This window comes from Anabrus simplex, chromosome 2 (assembly GCF_040414725.1).
Source record: "Anabrus simplex isolate iqAnaSimp1 chromosome 2, ASM4041472v1, whole genome shotgun sequence".
NCBI classification, from domain to species: Eukaryota; Metazoa; Arthropoda; class Insecta; order Orthoptera; family Tettigoniidae; genus Anabrus; species Anabrus simplex.
The window spans coordinates 1,202,821,590-1,202,843,435 of NC_090266.1; the positions used below are offsets into that span (position 1 = coordinate 1,202,821,590).

Consider the following 21,846-nt stretch of genomic DNA (forward strand, 5'->3'; position numbering starts at 1 on the left):
CAAACGTGTGCACGGAGTCAAACAGCCAACATTTGCCACTGAAAACAGACAACCATTTCACAGCAAGGACAAGCAGCATTTGTTCGTACAGTGAGTCTACGCATAGCCCTATTCACCTGTTGCCCGCCGAAGATCACGGCATACAAGATCGCCATCACACAGCGTTCACTCACCCTATTCCTACAAGCCTCCGGCCAGCTACCTGCTACACGCAACCCGCCAGGCAGTACAGCTGTGTTATAAGCATTATACACAATGTCCAGCTCCATGGCTAAATGGTTAGCATGCTGGCCTTTGGTCACAAGGGTCCTGGGTTCGATCCTGGCAGGGTTGGGAATTTTAACCATCATTGGTTAATTTCACTGGGACAGGGGCTGGGTTTATACGTCGTCTTCATCGTCATTTCATCCTCATCACAATGCGCAGGTCGCCTATGGGCGTTGAATCAAAAGACCTGCACCTGGCGAGCCGAACGTGTCCTCAGACACTCCCGGCACTAAAAGCCATATGCCATTTCATTTCATTATACACAATTATGGCAGCTCCAGAACAATTAGGAGCCATTCTCCAGACTTTGTGCAGCAACAGCAACAGCAATTCATGCAGCAACAGCGAACAGCACTACTCACAGCCCTTCGGGCTCTGTCTATTTCCCAACATGGCACTGCAGTTCCTTCATTTGCGTCTTTCGAACAAGATAAAGAGGACTGGTCTGTGTATTTTGCTCGCTTACAGCAGTACTTCATCTCTCATGCCATTACAGATGAGATGCGCCAACGAGCTCTATTCCTCAGTTCTATGGGAAATGAAACCTGCGAATTGCTCAGAAAATTAAGCATGGAAGAGCAGATATCGGCAGTTCCTTTCAATCAGGTCATAGCTCGCCTAAACGAATACTATTCCAAAAATCTCCACATTATGGCAGCTCGGTATAAATTTTTCAGTGTCGAATGAAACCGCAACAGCCTCACACAGAATGGATTGCAGAGCTACGTGGTCTCACCAAGAGCTGCAAATTCATCTGTCATAGGGATGGTGGTGACACGCCATATACTGACTCACTCATTTGAGACATGGTCATCCTCCATACGCCACAAGACGAGATCCATTTTGAAGTTGTCAAAAGCAGTAACCCTTCATTAGTGGAAGTACAGAGTGTTGCCACAGTTTATGAAATGACTACTAAGAATGCAGCTGAGGTAGCTAACAAATACTGGTTGTAAACAACTACACAGCATCCAACATTCTAGGCATGGATCTCTTCAACCTATTTGGATTTCAAATACGTGACAACGTCAATGCTGTCTCCGAATTGCAACCTACTGCAGATATTACTAAACTACTTGACTAATTTCTGGAAGTTTTCGACTTCACCCTAGGCACAGCTAAAGGATGCATAGCTCATATCCAGCTTAAACCAGGAGCTAAGCCTCACGAAAAGCGTCATGTCCCTCTTGTGCTTCAGGATCAAGTTAAGCAAGAACTACGGAGATGGCAGGCAGCTGGTATTGTAGCACCAGTCAACTCCAGCAGATGGACTACACCCCTTGTATTAGTCAAGAAGGCAAATGGTGGTATCCGCGTCTGTGGTGATTTTAGATCTATGGTCAATTCTCCGATTGTAACAGAGGTTTTCCCAATGCCCCGTCCGGAAGATTTATTTCACCGCTTATCAGGTGGACAATACTTCTCTAAGATCGACCTGAAAGATGCTTATCTCCATCTACCCTTAGATGATGAGTCTAAACATACCTCACGTTGAATACACCTCTAGGTCTTCTACAACTACAGCGCCTTCCTTTTTGTCTCTGCCTCTGCTGCGATTTTCCAGTGATGTTTGGAGCAAATTACAGTCTCCATTCCCGGTTGTGCTAATTATCTTGACGACATCCTTGCCACCGGGCGAGTTGGTCGTGCGCGTAGAGGCACGCGGCTGTGAGCTTGCATCCGGGAGATAGTATGTTCGAATCCCACTATCGGCAGCTCTGAAAATGGTTTTCTGTGGTTTCCCATTTTCACACCAGGCAAATGCTGGGGCTGTACCTTAATTAAGGCCATGGCCGCTTCCTTCCAACTCCTAGGCCTTTCCTATCCCATCGTCGCCATAAGACCTATCTGTGTCAGTGCGACGTAAAGCCCATAGCAAAAAAAAAAAAAAAAAGACATCCTTGTCATGGGTAAAGTACATCAAGATCACCTGCATAATCTGCAGCTGGTACTCACGAAGTTGAAAGAAAATGGCCTGCATGCTAATCTTGCTAAATGCATATTCTTTCAACAGCTAGTTCAGTACCTAGGACATATCGTGGATAAACATGGCATTCGGCCCGTTAACAGAACGTGTCTGCCATCATCAACATGCCAGCACCACAGAATATCAAACAGTTACAATCCTTCATCGGAAAAGCTAACTGCTGCAACAAGTTCATTCCTTGATTTGCTTCAGTAGCAGCTTCTTTGAATGCTCTATGCAAGATGGGTCCTTGGTCTCAGCAGTGTCATCATGCCTGGTAGACCATCAACAAAGCACAAGTTCAAGCCATCAAGCTTACACATTTTCAACCCGGTAAGCTAATCACCCTTGCCAATGATTCATCAGAACACGGACTTGGCGCAGTTCTCTCACAGGAGGATAGCCACGGATAAGAGCGACCTATTGCATTTGCTTCCAAGACACTCAACAAACAGCAATGTCACTACTCTCAGATAAAGAAGCGTTAGCAATTATCTTTTGCATTCGCCGCTTCAGTGGATATCTGTATGGTAACCATTTCCTTATCATCATGGATCACAAGCCTCTTGTTCAATTATTTCAGCCTGGTAATAAGGTACCTGAACATTCTCCCTGGAAACTTCAGAGATGGTCATTATTTCTCTCTGACTGCTCCTATTAAATTGCATATCGTAGCACATCCAAGCATTGTAATGCTGATGCTCTCTCTTGCCTACCAGCTGGTCCGGATACTACTTTTGATGCTTAAGAAACTGAATGTCATAAGTTAGACATGGAACTTGAAGAAACTGTCTCCAGTTTTCCTATTCACACTACTTGGATCGCAAAAGCAACAGATAAGGATAGTATACTAGCCACCATTCGTACTTATATTCACAATGGTTGGCCGCTTCAACACAAACTTCCTACCGACCTTGCACCTTATCACCATCTTAAAATCGTCTAACAGTACGTTCAGGAGTTATCCTATTAGGAACAGGCACACTGTTCAGAGTGGTGATCACACTTAGCCTTAAGAAGCAACTTCTCCACTTGTTACATGAAGGTCATTGGGAAATATCATGTATCAAGCAACTCGCCAGTCAATACTGCTATTGGCCAGGTATTGACGCTGACATCAAAAAGCTCATACGCCACTGTGAACCATGTCAAGCTCACCAGAATGCGCCTACATCTGACCTCGCTTCATGGCACCCAGCTAGTTCTCCGTGGGAACGTGTACACAAAGTTTTTGCAGGACCCTTTCTCAACTCCATGTGGCTCATCGTGATAGACTCACTATCAAATTTCCCTTACATTGTAGAAGTGCACTCTACCACTACAGAAGCTGCTATTAGAGCACTCCAGAATATTTTCACTACTGAAGGTTTACCCCAAACCTTAATTTCCAACAGTGTACTTCAATTCACTGCTGCTAAATTCCAAGCCTTTTGCAACACTAATGGCATTAGGCACATTTTGGCACTTCCTTTTCATCCACAATATAATGGTAAAGCTGAACGTTTTGTACAAACATTCAAGTAAAACATGAAGAAAGCTGTATCCTCTGGTTTAAACAAGGACCAAGCCTTATTACAATTGCTAGGAAAGTACAGGACTGTGCTTGGTAAAGATGTCACTCCAGCACACAAGCTACATGGTCGCCCTCATCGAACGTTACTATCTTTGTTGCAGCCTCTTATTGCCCAGCAGCATTGCTCATAACCCAAGTTCCAAGCAGTCGACAAAGTACAGTATATGTCCGGACTTCCCAACACAATCCTCAATGGATACCTGGTATCATCTGCTGTACCTTGGGCAATCGTCTCTATGAAATCCAGCCTACAAAGAAACACATCCATCGCCACCAGGACCAGCTCCACTGTCGCTACCATCCATCACCTGATGTTGATTCCCTCCATCGCAGAAAGAGCTCTGGACCATTTAATAATGATGGGTTCTTTTCAGGACAACTCTATGCTCCAGTGTAATAGACAAGAAAAATGTTCCACCGATCAATACATTTATTGTGAATGAATTATTGCACTAGTACCGGTTTCGACCTATCTTGGCCATCATCAGCTAGCACACAAATTTACAGTCATAGGACAAAATTACAAAGATGTTACGTAAGAGCATCCGGATGTCTGATAAAAAATGGAAGTAAAATATATTGCAGTATGTTGCGTTAAAATATCTCTGATTAAAAGTGGTGATGGTTAGAATAAACTAAAACCTATTGATTGAGCATGGACATGAGTACATAAACACATTAAAATATATAAGCCACATCATAAGACACTAAAAAATATAGCACATTAAGCACATTAAAACATGGTATATTTTAAAAACGTCTATTAAAATTTGAGTTCATGTTGCGTTGCATTCATTTTTCAATCCTCTTGTAGTTCTTGTGTTGATTAAGATGTATTAGGTGATCAACGAGAATGTTCTATGGCTGATATACTTTGTATTGGTATGTTATAAGAACTCTTGTCAGTAAAATTTGAAAATTGAGTACTGTGCAATTCAACTGTTGATGTAGTCAGGTAAGATTTATATATACAGCAAGATAGGGTTTAATTTTAGAGCAGTTGGTGGTGACACTTCTCTCGTCTATGCACGTTATATGGTTGTTATCTGTAAAGAAAAGCTAATATGAGTATAGCGTATGTATGAAGGAATGCCTGGATGTATGTGTGAAATGAAAAAAAAGTACTTACTGTTGTTGCTGTGGAGGTTGTGTACCAATATGTTTGGAGATTTGTTGTGTTCTGCTGCGAGTACGTCTGGGGCTCATGTGAGCTGTGTGGAGGGATGTTGGTGGAGGGGATGGAGGAGTGGCTATTGTGAAGGTAGGGGCGGGGTTAGGTTTGTGATTCGTCGGTTTGTTATGACATGTGTTTACTAATTTGAGATAGTCGATTTCTATATTTCTTTGGATCAATACGCTAACCCCAATCATAACATTAACGACATTACAGAGAAAACCAGTATCATTTTTGACAAAGTCATTCCTGCAATAAAAAACGACTATCTCAAATTAGTAAACACACGTCATAACAAACCGACGAATCACAAACCTAACCCCGCCCCTACCTTCACAATAGCCACTCCTCCATCCCCTCCACCAACATCCCTCCACACAGCTCACATGAGCCCCAGACGTACTTGCAGCAGAACACAACAAATCTCCAAACGTATTGGTACGCAACCTCCGCAGCAACAACAGTAAGTACTTTTTTCATTTCACACATACATCCAGGCATTCCTTCATACATACGCTATACTCATATTAGCTTTTCTTTACAGATAACAACCATATAACGTGCATAGACGAGAGAAGTGTCACCACCAACTGCTCTAAAATTAAACCCTATCTTGCTGTATATATAAATCTTACCTGACTACATCAACAGTTGAATTGCACAGTACTCAATTTTCAAATTTTACTGACAAGAGTTCTTATAACATACCAATACAAAGTATATCAGCCATAGAACATTCTCGTTGATCACCTAATACATCTTAATCAACACAAGAACTACAAGAGGATTGAAAAATGAATGCAACGTAACATGAACTCAAATTTTAATAGACGTTTTTAAAATATACCATGTTTTAATGTGATTAATGTGCTATATTTTTTAGTGTCTTATGATGTGGCATATATATTTTAATGTGTTTATGTACTCATGTCCATGCTCAATCAATAGGTTTTAGTTTATTCTAACCGTCACCACTTTTAATCAGAGATATTTTAACGCAACATACTGCAATATATTTTACTTCCATTTTTCATTAGACATCCGGATGCTCTTACGTAACGTTTTTGTAATTTTGTCCTATGACTGTAAATTTGTGTGCTAGCTGATGATGGCCAAGATAGGTCGAAACCGGTACTAGTGCAATAATTCATTCACAATAAATGTATTGATCGGTGGAACATTTTTCTTGTCTATTACATTGAATCCAATCAATACGGAATATGAAACTTATAAATAATAAAACTCTATGCTCCACCGCAAGGATCAGGCAGCGGACACCACAACCAACAAGGCCGACTCTCCAGTCCAGCATAGAAGCTGTCGCCAGCGTCTTTGTCATTTCACACCATACCGACGCAATTAGGAGGGGTGGGTGTTGTAGTGTCCTTCGCCTGGAAGCATGCAACCCTCTCACTCATCGAGTCTTCGGGAATGTACATGGTATTTCCAGCTGACGCAGAGAGAGAGAGAGAGTGAGAGTGTGTGTGTCAGCCACGGAGGTACCCTGTTGAAAATGTGGACTGAGTAGGCGGACCGAACTCTGATCGGGAGGTATTACCTCAGGACTTGCTAAAGCCTCATTGGATCTCTCCTTCCTTATAACTCAGCCAAGTCAGATAGCATTCTGTTATTTAGCATTATATTCAAATGACTAGAATTTCAGGTAGTAGATAGCCATCAGCTATTATAGTTCTTTACATTCTATATTATTGAAGTAAATCAGTTTGTACATAGTAGGGTAAATTTGTATAAATGTACACATTTCTCAGTAGAGCATCAAGCTTACTCACTGTGTAATTTAATGCATGCTCAGAATAAGAAGCAAGTTCAAAGACAATTTGTTCTTATGTATTATGTGAAAGATCTCACAAAAATGAACTTTTAAGTTGTGTTTGTATATTGTGCTTCTTGTATACAACAGCAACCTCAGTCTAGACAGGATTCATTGCACTGACCATGCATTACCTTGTAATCTGCAGGTCCTTGGTATAAGCAACAATTGCTTGGTGGCCAAGGCCCATCAGGGCTGTAGTGCTATGGGTTTGGACATTTAAAATTATTTCTTTTTTACTGTTTCACTCTAGTTTCCATAATTGTATTTTACTTCATATCCCATTTCGAGGTTTCCCCTGTGTTGGGTGATGTGTCAGAGCTCTTCATATCTACAACGATCTGCAGTACTCTACAACAGCGTGGTTTCCCATTTTCACACCAGGCAAATGCTGGGGCTGTACCTTAATTAAGGCCATGGCCGCTTCCTTCCAACTCCTAGGTCTTTCCTATCCCATCATCGCCATGAGACCTATCTCTGTCGGTGCGACGTAAAGCCACTAGCAAAGAAACTCTACAGCAGATGTTTTCCATCATTTTCTGGGCTTTCCTCTAGGTCTCTTTCCTTTTATCTTCTCATGGAAGATTCTCTTATGTAGTTGCTCTTCTGGCATCCTGATCAAGTGACCAAACCATGTCAGTGTGGTTACATCTACTGCATCTTATTTTGAATTCTTTGTACTTTGATACATTCCTGACCTCTTCATTCCAAATTCTACCTCTCCTGGCTTTACTCATCATGATTCTGAGAAACCTCATTTCTGCAGTCAGGACCTTGCTCTTTTGTCATTGTGTAAATGTCCATGTTCCTGCAACGTATTTCAGGATCGATGCATAATACTGTTTGTACAATATCTCTTTGCATTTCATAGGCACTTCCTTTTTCCACACTGTATCTTTAACACACTCGTAAAATCCTGATGTTTGTCCGATACATGCATGAGTTTCCTTGCCAATTTTCTGTCTTGGAAGGTCCTCAATCTTGTTGAGGGAAGTGTGGGGTAAGAAGAAAGCAGCATAACACATAAAAAGGGAAGAAATATAATTGTCATTATGTTCATTCTCTTCTGTGTTAATTTTCATGCTTGTATCTATATATGACACAAGAAAACACTCTGAGGTATTTGAAGTTTCGTATGACCCCCTGTGGTATTCCATGCATTTTAATAATCCCTCCTTTGACTCTCTCTTCTCTAGTCAAAGTTGGATCTCTTTGTCCTTACCCCAAAATCACCCTATATTCTGCGAATGACATTGTGTTCACTTTATCCATATTAAGCCTTTGTTGGCGGGATGTAGTGTTTACAGTGCACTATGTCTTCTGGTATGGGCTAGAATAAATTTGTTACTTTCATTGACCTGTCTCAGTCTCATCCTTGGCTTTGACAATATGAAAGTGACCAAGGGATGAGCGATTCTAGTAATACCGTTCCTTATGCAGCCAGTCTCTGTTATGAATGATGTGAAAATATCGCTCATAGGGTCTGTTGGTGCATGCATTTCAGTGGGCTTGGCAGACTTATATGTAACAGCAACTTCTGACTCCGTGAGGAAAGCAACGGGAAACTACATCACTCCTCATTTCCCTAGTATGCCTCTTCACTGACACCTAGGCTGTCTATGACAGCTGTTGGTGGAGCTGTAGAGGATCAAACCAGCCTTTGAGCTGAATACCCAACATACATATCCATATTGTCTTTCACTTTCTTTCTAATTCATTCAACACAACGATGGATAGTATGGATGACAACACACTTCCTTGCCTATCACCAGTTTCAAACTTAAACAATAGTTTTAACACAGCTGTTACATTCTTTTGTTCATCACAATTAGATCTTCCAAGTATTGGAAAGGGACAAATAAATGTGAGATCGTGTCGTATATAGAGAGATAGGAGCAAGAAATGTAACACACAACTGAATGAACACAGTGACAGGCCATTTTGAGAGTAGGGAGCAATAGAAAGAGAAAAACACGAAAACACAAAAGGTCGAGGGCAATCTCCATATCTTCAATAGACAGGTTCTCTCATCACTGATCCCAGTTCTTCTACATCCATCTCTTCTCAGCCCCCTGACGAGCTTCTTTCTGCTTCCCAACTTTATCAAGAGGGCAGGCTTCAAAGCTCATTGAGGGGCCATCTTGAAAGACCTTCAGTGGGAAGTGCAGGATAAGAAGAAAGTGGCATAAACATAGAAGAGAGAGGAAACTTAATTGTAATTGTGTTCTCTGTGTTATTTGTTACATTTCGTGTTTGTATCTCTCTCTATATATATGACACAATTAGATTTTTGCTGATCTGATACTCTCTCCACACTGAAGTCTCATGGTACATTGTCAAGTACGTTTTCTGTGTCTAAGAAAGTCATTTTTAGGTTTTTTTCCATACTCCCAGCTTTTTTCCATCATTTGTTGCATGGTGAATATTGGGCCAAACATTGACTTGTCTTCGTGAAATACAAACTGCTCTTCATCAATGGACTCTTCTATCTTTTTCTGGATTCATTTATCCAGAATACTTTCCAGCAGCCTTGTTGTGTGCAGGTTGGTGGTAACACTTCTATAATTCTGGGCCATTTTCTGGTCTCCATTGACAAAAATGTTGATTATTATTATTATTATTATTATTATTATTATTATTATTATTATTATTATTATTATTATTATTATTATTATTATTCTTTCTTGTTTCGTTTCGGCCAACTAAGGACCATGTCATTTCAATTGTTTCCCTTGAGCTTTAATGTTGGTCCAGTATTCCTTCATTCGTATACGGTGTTGCTCCTTCCGCTCTTTAGTCCATGCCTTTCCAGTTTTCATCTTCGGCTTTGGTTGGAAACTCTGATGTTCTTGGAGTATTTTCTTAAGTGGGACACGCTCCTGGATATCTTCAAATGAGATCCCAATCTCTTGCAGATCTTTCTGTACCTCACTGAACCATGCCCCCTTTGCCTTTTTCTCTTGGAGGAAAGTGAAAATGCAGTTGGTTAACCGTGTTGAATTCATTCGGGCCACGTGTCCATAAAAAGTAATCCTCCTTTTTCCCATCACATCGGTTATTTTCTCCACATGCGAGTATAACTCCTGGTTGTGCCGTCTCCTAAATTCGCCATTGTCTTTGACTGGACCTAAGATTTTTCTCAAAATCTTTCTTTCCTTGGCCTCCAATTTCTCGATCATGCCTTTTTTGTTCATGGCGAGACATTCCGCTGCATATAGAGCCTCTGGCCAGATGACAGTGCAATAGTGTTTCATTTTTGCATTCAGAGATATAAATCTTTTGTTATAGACATTTTTAGTCAGATGGTAAGCCATTTCCATTTTATTCATGCGTGAAGCAAAGGCTTCTTTTTCGGACATGTTAGGTTCTACCCATTCACCAAGATACTTAAATTTTTCAACTCGCTTGACTTTTCCGTGAGTCCCTTCTAGCTCACTTGGCGCCAGTTTGATGTTTGTAATGAATTTCGTTTTTTCAAAGGAGATTTGGAGGCCCGCCTTTGCAGCTTGTGTTTGAAGCTGGTTGATTTGCTTCGTGGCCAGAACCAAGAAATCAGCGAAAACCGCGAGATTGTCTGCACATGCTAGACAGTCAATTGAAAGGTTCTTGTTCTTGTGGCCTAGTTGTTGTTTTTGTTGTTATTGTTGTTGTTGTTGTTGTTCCTCTTCCCCACTCTTCAGGTACCTCCTCTTCCTCCGAATTACTGTAAACTGTCTGTAGAGCCACTATATCCCAATAGGACCTGCTACCTTTATCATGAATGAAAATCCACAGCCTGTTTCCAGTCATTCGACCGGGTCAGGAATGGAATGAATGAAGCCCCCATCTAGTGGCAAGGACAGGAGTTGTGCCAGCTACTGAAGCCTGTCACACTCTTCTGGAGCAATGCTTAATAAATGATACATGAAATAAAATGATATTGGAGATTGTTGCTGGAATGAAGGGATGACACGGAAAACTGGAGTTCCCGGAGAAAAACCTGCCCTGCTTGTGCTTTACCTTTATCATACTGACAAAAATTTCCTCAATTCTAGCTGCTTTCCTTGACTTCATTTTCTTATCTCCATTCAGTGTCTGCTATTGATATTCCCTCTTTGACTGTATTGGTCCCTCATGGTAACAGTTCCAGTTCATCATCAACTTAATTTTTAGTGCTCTTTACACGTAGACATTCTTTGAAATACTCTTCCCATCTTTGAAGAATGTCTTGTCTCTGCATAAGAACCTCACCTCGTTCATCCTCAATGGAGCTAGTGCTTTTCCTTTATGTTTTGTTTATTTTTCATTTTATCATTGGAAAACATATCTTTGTTGGTAAATGTTAACCAGCACTTCTTTTTCTTTCCCCTCTTGTACTGTTTCTTGGTACTTCTTTTCTTTATCCAAATATACTAATTTGCTTTCTGTAGTTTTTACTCATAACCATTTTTGCCTTGCCATTTTCTTCTCTTTAATGGTTTCCTTTAATCTGTCATTCCACTATGCAGTTTCTGTATATCTCTTCCTTTCTGATTCTGTACCACAAGTTATTTCTGTGCTTGTCACCAAAGCACTTTTAAATTTAGCCCTGTATTCTTCCATTCTTTTTTCTGTTTGTTTTATGTCACACTAACAGAGTCGGGTCTTATGGTGATGATGGGGTTGGAAACGACCATGTCCTTAATTAAGGTATAGCTGCAGCATTTGCCTGGTGTGAAAATAGGAGCCACAGGAAACCTTCTTCAGACCTGCATGTGAACCTAGCGAGTTGGTCATGTGGTTAGGGTCATGCAGTTGTGAGCTTTCGTTTAGCAATTGGTCGGTTCGTATCTTACCTTCAACATCCCTACAGATTGTTTTTCGTGGTTTCCTGTTTTTACACCAGGCAAATGGTGGGGTTGTACCTTAATAAAGGCCACGGCCTATACCTTTCCAATCCTAGCCCTTTCCCATCCTTGTGTTGTCAAAAACCTTTGATGTGTTAGTATGGCCTTATACCACTAGCAAAAAAACTACCAAATGAAAGCTGACCCAAACTACATTGCCAATCCACTCAATTCCATTCTTCTTCTACCTACCAAATGTCCTCTCTTAGGGGTCAACTGTTTTAATTCCACTAAATTTTCATGTGTCTCACTATCTTTCAGATTCCAAATCTTAAGTTTTCTCTCTCTAGGTATATTCACTTAGCTGCAGGATGTGCTCAGACCTTAGTTTAGCTAGGACCACTCTGTGGTCTCCCTCCAAAATCTCTCCAGACACAGCTGTCAATTCCTGATGATTTCCTTCCTCAACCACCATGTAGTCAATTGGATGCAATTTTTAGAGTGTAGGTAGCTGACAGTCTACTTTTCACAGTTCCTCCAGCATGTGAAGAACTGTGCATTGCTTGTAAGGAATGTCCTAATTCTTTCCAAGTCCTAGATACATCAGACTTCATTGTTGATAAAGGGACTTATCTCACTCAAAACTAACATGTCATGCTTTTTTCAGAATAATCATACTCTGCAGATAATGAAAAAAAGTGTAAATCAAAGACAAATTCTCTTGCTAAGTGTGGTGTTTATCAGTACAATAATTAAGATGCTAAATGTTTTGTTGCAGCTATGTACCCTATGTAGAGAAACTCTACAGTGAGAATATGATGCATGGTGGCATTAAGAAGGTCAAAGAGAATAAAGAAGCAGAAAAGCAAATTAGAGCTCAACTTGATGAATTAATACAACAGAATGAATGGGAGAAATGTTTAGAGTTGGCTGAAGAACAAAAAATAGACTTTTTTGACCAATATCTGGCTAGATATGCCATGCATTTAGTAAAGGTAAGAGTCAGGTATCTATATTTACCATATATACTCGCAAATAAGACTCTCCCACATTTTCTGAGAATTCAGAAGAAAATTATATATTTTCACTCTCATATAGAATACTTATAAATGAAATACATTAGGTCTACAGTCCTTTTATTTTTCTTTACGCATCTACTACTGAGTGTCTTTTATTGGATATTGTTTGAAACAAAAATATGCTCATAATTTGTGAAGTTCAGTAGTCCATGCAACCTGCATTAATTACTGCAAAATACTGTAATGGTATTCTATTGCTGTTACCATTCTATATATGTGACAGGAGGCTAACACTCTTGTACTACGATGTAACAAGCTATATTCCTTAGTGCCGCCTGAAAGGCTGAGTCAGAGAACACTTGCTAGTAGAACAATCTTGTCTCCCACCCCCACCCAAAGCCACGTTCCTAGCCAATGACTTGACATCATCCATTTCATTGCTGTCTTTGTCAACACACTTATCAGTAAAGACAGGCACAATTTGAGGAATAATTTGCAAAAATATGAAATTTATTTAGGTTAAATATGAAACTATGAAAATAGATTTAATAATATTATGAAATACAATAAACCACAATAATTTTATCATTTTAAATTTTTATTGTATTTAAATCAGCACATAAAGTGATACCTATTCTATTTACAGTGGGGGAACAAAATAAAACACTATGCCCTATCTCAAATTACCTGGGAGATAAGAATAACAAGTCCAGCAATGTGTGCGTTGCAGTACTAGCCGCATAAAAACATCAGTCAAGAAACCGCAAGATCGATAATTACACTTGCTCGCTCACTCACTCACTCACTCACTCACTCTTTCCGTAGGCTTCTGAGGGATGTGAAGTTCCCGTGCCGATCTCACAATCCTCTTCCATCCTTTTTGATCTTGAGCCTGCTCTTCCCAGTTATCAATTTGGAGGGTCCAGCAGACCTTGTTGATCTCCTTCTTCCAGGTTCTTCGGGGTCTTCCTGAAAGTCTTTTTCCATTAAGAGATCCCTGATATAGATCTACTGGTGCTCTGTTATCCTGCATCCTCATTACATGTCCAGCCCAGTGCAATCTGTTGGATTCTATCACACCCATTATAGTATGTTGTTGAGAGAGAGTGTAAATCTCATAATTAGATCTTTTCTGCCAGCTTTGAGAGATGGGACTGAACCATGGGCCAAATATTTTTCTATAAACTTTATTCTCAAAGACTTGCAACTGCTGCTGCTCTTTCTTGGTTATACTCCATGTCTCAGAACCATACAGAAGTACTGGTTGAATGATTGTCTTGTATATAATCATTTTTGCATTCCTTGTTAAAAACATGGAGCCTAATGTAGGGCTTGTAGATTAAAATGCCTTATTTGCGTTCTTAATTCTAGCTTGGTGTTCCTGTTGCCTTCGGTTTTGCTCATCGATTAATACACGAAGGAATTTAAACTCCTCTACTCTTTTAAATATATATTTCCCATTCTTCGAAAGCAATCTGTCAACCTCCTCATGATTCGGTCTCTGTACAATCATATAATGTTTCCTTTTATCATTTTTTTTTTTTTTTTGCTAGGGGCTTTACGTCGCACCGACACAGATAGGTCTTACGGCGACGATGGGATAGGAAAGGCTTAGGAGTTGGAAGGAAGCGGCCGTGGCCTTAATTAAGGTACAGCCCCAGCATTTGCCTGGTGTGAAAATGGGAAACCACGGAAAACCATCTTCAGGGCTGCCGATAGTGGGATTCGAACCTACTATCTCCCGGATGCAAGCTCACAGCCGTGCGCCTCTACGCGCACGGCCAACTCGCCCGGTCTTTTATCATTTACCCGTAAGCCAATTCTTGCTGCCATTTCCTCTGGTTCCACAAATAACTGCCTAATTTCTAATTCATTGCGGCCAATAAGAACATCATCATCCACATGTGCAAGGACTTTATGTTGTCTCCCCAATATGATGCCAGCAGGTACAAGAGCTAATTTCCTGATAATCTTCTCAATCAATACTGATCTGCATTTAGGGCAGTCGCCCAGGTGGCAGATTCCCTATCTGTTGCTTTCCTAGCCTTTTCCAAAATGATTTCAAAGAAACTGGAAATTTATTGAACATCTCCCTTGGTAAGTTATTCCAATCCCTAACTCCCCTTCCTATAAATGAATATTTTCCCCAGTTTGTCCTCTTGAATTCCAACTTTATCTTCATATTGTGATCTTTCCTACTTTTATAGACGCCATTCAAACCTATTCGTCTATTAATGTCATTCCACGCCATCTCTCCGCTGACAGCTCGGAACATACCACTTACAAGTAACTATTCTCATTTTGGTTCCGTATTGAAGTTGACGTATGTCTCAAGTATTATTACAATATTATAAGTCCACCTGTTCAATACAATACAATATGATCCACTATTTCATATGGTCAAATATTTTTTTATACATAATACATAAAAGTCAAAGGTACATGTTTCACCCTCCTTACGGGCATCATCAGCCTATATCAATCTTAAAAATGATACATATACTTATAAATTATAGGTTAAAATGTTGAAAAATGATTTCGTAAAACATTATACAATAACATCTAAAACAACGATAATGCACCAAAGAGAGTGAATTAACAGTTTTGAAGATTAAAATGTGATTAAACATGAAATTTTGAGAGTTTAAAACTAAAATGGATCCATATTTTTATAATATCATTAAGACTGTGATGGCCTTGAGTATAAACACAATCATCAAAGGGGGATGTTTCTTCAATTCCCAAGTTGAATCCAAGGTGGTAAAATCACTGTCAGTTATTTAAAACGGAAGTGTGAATGTAATAAACAAGTTAAAATGTATATGGTTGGGATATCTGAACGTCGAGAAGAAAATGGAACTTCTGTAGAGGCGTTGCTTATGATAAAACGTATGTCAAAGCTAGCGGAGTTCGGAAATTATGTGGTAGTCGAATAGATCTAAAAGATAGTCAAGTTGATGTTATAATTCCGTTGAAACATTTGTTGGAAGAAATGTTCAGGATTTTCTGAAACAAAATGTAGAAGAAAGTTGGTGAATAATACCGTACTGTACAAGAGACTTCCCGTACGTCAAAGATGGCTAATGCGGTACTTACTCGTACGGAGCGTATTAAGTACGTCATGTTGTTACAGCAATGCTAGCTTGACTGGGTTTTCGACTTCTAGTATTATAACGGTGTGGCTGAGGCAGTGAAGTACATGGAGGGGGGGTAATGGTGGGTGGATCCTTGCGCGCATGTGTTGTTATTGGCGGGCTGTTAGGAGCAAGATGGGCGGGCCTATCATTTGACGAGGTGGTGGAAGCTTTAAAACAAGAAGTTCTAAAAGTTGGCGGGATTGTATTATGTTTTGAATTCACCATGCCTAATAACTTTGGAGTTAGCTCATATAAAGGATTTTTTGTTTCCGTGATATCGTTAAGATTATGGTCTTTGTTATAGGCTTGGTCTAAAAAGATGTAAAGATTTTCTAATTCATTCATAAGTTTTCCTTTGCCTATGCATTTTAGAATAGTGAGATCTTTATCAATTGATGTAAACTGATGTCCTGTTTCACTCATGTGTGAGCTCATCGCTGAATATTTGTTGTGCTTTAAGGCATTATAATGCTCCATATATCTCGTATGAAAGCTGCGCCCAGTCTGTCCAACATAACTAAATCCACACTGAGCACAAGTGAGTTTGTAAATACCAGATCTCGAAAAACGGCTGTTTTTATAATTGACTTTATTATGATTAAAAAATATACTTTGATTTGTATTTACTGTTCTGAAAGCAATATTAGTGTCGTATTTCTTCAGTGTGTTGGCGATCTGGTGGATGGCTGGGTTATTGTATGTAAACGTAGCGAAACTAGTTTTTTTAGGTTTATCCGGAATGAGATTCGTGGATAGTTTATATTTAACTTTATTGATTATCTGGTTAATCATTTCAACCTTGAACCCATTAAGCTTGGCCAAGTTCCTTATATAGTTTAATTCTATTTTTAAGTTGTTAGGGGATAGTGGGATTTTTAAGGCTCTGTGTATTAAATTATAGAATGACGCTTATTTTTGAGATTTAGGATGTAAAGAGGAATTATTTATGGTTATAGGAGACTGTGTGGGTTTTCTGTAGATTTGAAAATCGAAAGTATTATTGGCGCGCGTGATCGTTATATCTAAAAAATTTAGGGACTGTTTAACTTCGTCTTCTTTAGTGAATTTTACATTAGGATCAATTTTATTTAAAATCTCTAAAACTTCGTCGCTGTTAGTAACATTTTTGTCAATAACTACAAAAGTGTCGTCCACAAATCTCAGCCATAAACATATACCTTTTATATGTTCTTTAATTTTCATGTATTCTATTGAGTCCATGTAAATATCAGCCATGATGCCGGACAAAGGGTCACCCATGGCTAAGCCAGTCTGTTGATAAATCTTACCATTAAAGGAGAAAAAATTGTTATTCAATACAAAATTCAGGATCTTCATAAATTCATCAATTTCCAGCTTACTCAGGCTGCTATGTTTTGAAATATTGTCATAGATAATTTTGACTGTTTCTTTAGTAGGTATATTTGGGTACATGTTTATGACGTCATAGGAACACATTATATGGTTAGGTTGTAAGTCAAATTTACTTAAAATATCGCAAAATTTGATTGAATTCTTTAAAGGAAGTTTATTATTAAACTTATAATGTTGTTTGAGAAAACCGTGGATATATTTGGAAACTTTATAGGTAGGGCTATTACGGCAGTTAATAATCGGACGTACGGGAATGTTGTTTTTATGGATTTTAGGTAGGGCTCTGGCTATTGGAATGCTGGGGTTCATGTTGATCAGTCTCTGTTGTTCCTGTTCATTGAGAAGGAATGTGGAGTTCTTAATTAGAGATTTTAAATTACGTTGTATTCTTATGATAGGATCTTTGCTAACTATTGTATAAATTTTATCCTTAAAAAAATCTTCAGTTTTATTTATGTAATGGTCCTTATCCATTAACACCATAGACCCTCCCTTGTCAGCTATTGTGACTATGATGTTGTTGTCTTCTATTTTCGTTCTCAAATTACGTAGTAAAGATTTTTGATTAGAGTCGGATTTAGCATTAAGTTCTTTAGCTAGTGTAGGTAATTTCTTTTTTATGTCAAATCTAATGTCATTTTGAACTTCAAAGGGGAGTTTAGAGATATTAGCTTCTACCTCAGCCACTGTGGTAATAATATCTAAGTCCTTTTTTTCACTAGGCCAGTTATACTTTGGACCTTTATTAAGGATTTCATGTTTAATCACGTTTTAATCTTCAAAACTGTTAATTCACTCTCTTTTAACATACTTTGGTGCATTATCGTTGTTTTAGATGTTATTGTATAATGTTTTACGAAATCATTTTTCAACATTTTAACCTATAATTTATAAGTATATGTATCATTTTTAAGATAGATATAGGCTGATGATGCCCGTAAGGAGGGTGAAACATGTACCTTTGACTTTTATGTATTATGTATAAAAAAATATTTGACCATATGAAATAGTGGATCATATTGTATTGTATTGAACAGGTGGACTTATAATATTGTAATAATACTTGAGACATACCACTTAGTCGAGCAGCTCTTCTTCTTTCTCTCAATTCTTCCCAACCCAAACATTGCAACATTTTTGTAACACTACTCTTTTGTCAGAAATCACCCAGAACAAATCGAGCTGCTTTTCTTTGGATTTTTTCCAGTTCTGGAACCATACTCTAGTTGGGGTCTTACCAGAGACTTATATGCACTCTCCTTTACATCCTTACTACAACCCCTAAACACCCTCATAACCATGTGCAGAGATCGGTACCCTTTATTTACAATCCCATTTATGTGATTTCCCCAGTGAAGATCTTTCCTTATATTAACACCTAGATACTTACAATGATCCCCAAAAGGAACATTCACCCCATCAACGCAGTAATTAAAACTGAGGGGACTTTTCCTATTTGTGAAACTCACAACCTGACTTTTAGCCCCGTTTATCAACATACCATTGCCTGCTGTCCATCTCACAATATTTTCGAGGTCACGTTGCAGTTGCTCACAATCTTGTAACTTATTTATCACTCTATAGAAAATAACATCATCCACAAAAAGCCTTACCTCTGATTCCACTCCTTTACTCATATCATTTATATATGTAAGAAAACATAAAGGTCCGATAACACTGCCCTGAGGAACTCCCCTCTCAACTATTACAGGGTCAGACAAAGCTCTAACTCTCTGAGATCTATTTTCTAGAAATATAGCAACCCATTCAGTCACTCTTTTGTCTAGTCCAATTACACTCATTTTTGCCAGTAGTCTCCCATGATCCACCCTATCAAATGCTTTAGATATGTCAATCGCGATACAGTCCATTTGACCTCCAGAATCCAAGATATCTGCTATATCTTGCTGGAATCCTACAAGTTGAGCTTCAGTGGAATAACCTTTCCTAAAACCGAATTGCCTTCTATCGAACCAGTTATTAATTTCACAAACATGTCTAATATAATCAGAAAAAATGCCTTCCCAAAGCTTACATACAATGCATGTCAAACTTACTGGCCTGTAATTTTCAGCTTTATGTCTATCACCCTTTCCTTTATACACAGGGGCTACTATAGCAACTCTCCATTCATCTGGTATAGCTCCTTCGGCCAAACAATAATCAAATAAGTACTTCAGATATGGTACTATATCCCAACCCATTGTCTTTAGTATATCCCCAGAAATCTGATCAATTCCAGCCGCTTCTCTAGTTTTCAATGTATCTTATTGTAAATGTCATTGTTATCATATGTAAATTTTATTACTTCTTTGGCCTTAGTCTCTTCCTCTATCTCGACATTATCCTTGTAACCAACAATCTTGACATACTGCTGACTGAATACTTCTGCCTTTTGAAGATCCTCACATACACACTCCCCTTGTTCATTAATTATTCCTGGAATGTCCTTCTTGGAACCTGTTTCTGCCTTAAAATACCTATGCATACCCTTCCATTTTTCACTAAAATTTGTATGACTGCCAATTATGCTTGCCATCATGTTATCCTTAGCTGCCTTCTTTGCTAGATTCAGTTTTCTAGTAAGTTCCTTCAATTTCTCCTTACTTCCACAGCCATTTCTAAATCTATTTCTTTCCAGTCTGCACCTCCTTCTTAGTCTCTTTATTTCTCTTATTATAATAAGGTGGGTCTTTACCATTCCTTACCACCCTTAAAGGTACAAACCTGTTTTCGCATTCCTCAACAATTTCTTTAAACCCATCCCAGAGTCTGTTTACATTTTTATTTACCGTTTTCCACCGATCATAGTTACTTTTTAGAAACTGCCTCATACCTGCTTTATCAGCCATATGGTACTGCCTAACAGTCCTACTTTTAAGACCTTCTTTTCTATCACATTTATTTTTAACTACCACAAAAACAGCTTCATGATCACTAATACCATCTATTACTTCAGTTTCCCTATAGAGCTCATCTGGTTTTATCAGCACCACATCCAAAATATTTTTCCCTCTGGTTGGTTCCATCACTTTCTGAATCAGCTGTCCTTCCCATATTAACTTATTTGCCATTTGTTGGTCATGCTTCCTGTCGTTCGCATTTCCTTCCCAATTGACATCTGGCAAATTCAGATCTCCCGCTACAATCACATTTCTTTCCATGTCGTTTCCCACATAACTGACTATCCTATCAAATAATTCCGAATCCGCATCAGTGCTACCCTTTCCTGATCTGTACACTCCAAATATATCAAGTTGCCTATTATCTTTAGAAATGAGCCTTACACCTAGAATTTCATGTGTCTCATCTTTAACTTTTTCGTAGCTTACAAATTCTTCTTTCACCAGAATGAAAACTCCCCCTCCCACCTTTCCTATCCTATCTCTACGATACACACTCCAGTGCCGTGAGAAAATTTCTGCATCCATTATATCATTTCTCAGCCATATTTCAACTCCTGTTACAATATCTGGTAAATATATATCTATTAAATTACTTAATTCTAATCCTTTCTTTACAATACTTCTACAGTTCAACACTAACAATTTTATGTCATCCCTACTTGATTTCCAGTTCCCTGTTCCCTTATCACCGCTCCCTAGGCCATCCTAGGCCATCTCCAGTGCAATGTTGAATAGAAGAGGAGACAGTGCATCCCCTTGTCTCAGACCAGTTTTATCCTGGAAGGAACTTGATTTTCTGCCCCTGACCAAAACACAGCTAACATTACCATTCATACACAGTTTGCACATGTTAATTAATTTTATGGGAAAGCCAAACTCCATCATGATGTTCCACAGCCCTTCACTGTGGATTGAATCATATGCTTTGAAGAACTCTATAAAGAGATAATGAACCGACTCCTTGTGTTCCCACACCTTATCATTAATAGTCTTAATTGCAAATATGTTCTCTGTAGTGGATCTGTTACTATGAAAACCATTCTGATAGTCCCCAATAACATTTTCAGCAAATGTTTGTAAATGCTGTAAAAGAATAAAAGACAGAATTTTGTAGGCCATGTTTAGAAGAGATATGCCACGATAATTATGAAGTTCTATCTTATCCCCTCCTTTATGATTCTTGCCATTCTTTTGGAATAATTTCATCGTCCCATATCCTTAGAATGATCTTATATATGTATTTATAATTAGTTTAAATAATTAGTTCTGTTACTAACATGTTATAAGAAGAATACAACATTTATACAAACACCAGAATGAATCACGATGATATTCAATAAAATTCTGAAGGTTAATGTACTCACCAGTCGCCTGCGGAAGAAAGAGAGGTTAATCAATCTCCTCCAAATCGCCATTGTGATCACTGTCAGAGTTGTTCACATTTATCACTAGCCGTTCAGTAGCATCGTCTACTAACTGGTCTATATCCCACATTCGTTTTTCTTCATCTCAGTGACGTGTTTTACACACATTTTCCAACGTCGAGGGGTCACTAGTTCAGTCCCTTCCAGCAGCAATTTTCTTACTTCCGCAAGGGTGAAAGTTTTCTTGTTCCAAGCCACATGGCCCTTTACTTGGTTCCACACACTTTCAGTTGGATTTAAAGAACAATGGTACGGAGGTAACCTTAAAACTTCCCTTCCCGATTCCATTGAGATATCATCTGCTTGATACGCGCCACATGAGTCCTTAATATGCTGTGGGATGACATTAAGAAGTTCCAACTTGACACTG

The 21,846-nt window shown here is 38.8% G+C and overlaps 1 protein-coding gene across 1 annotated transcript in view; it reads left to right on the forward strand.

Annotated features, from left to right (window-relative positions):
• Window positions 1-21,846, forward strand: part of Oseg2 (intraflagellar transport protein Oseg2) — an 892,258-nt gene that overhangs the window by 772,095 nt on the left and 98,317 nt on the right. The window contains exon 26 of the mRNA XM_067142201.2: window positions 12,395-12,611. Coding sequence (XP_066998302.2) covers window positions 12,395-12,611 — 217 coding nt within the window. The remainder of the gene's footprint in view (window positions 1-12,394; window positions 12,612-21,846) is intronic.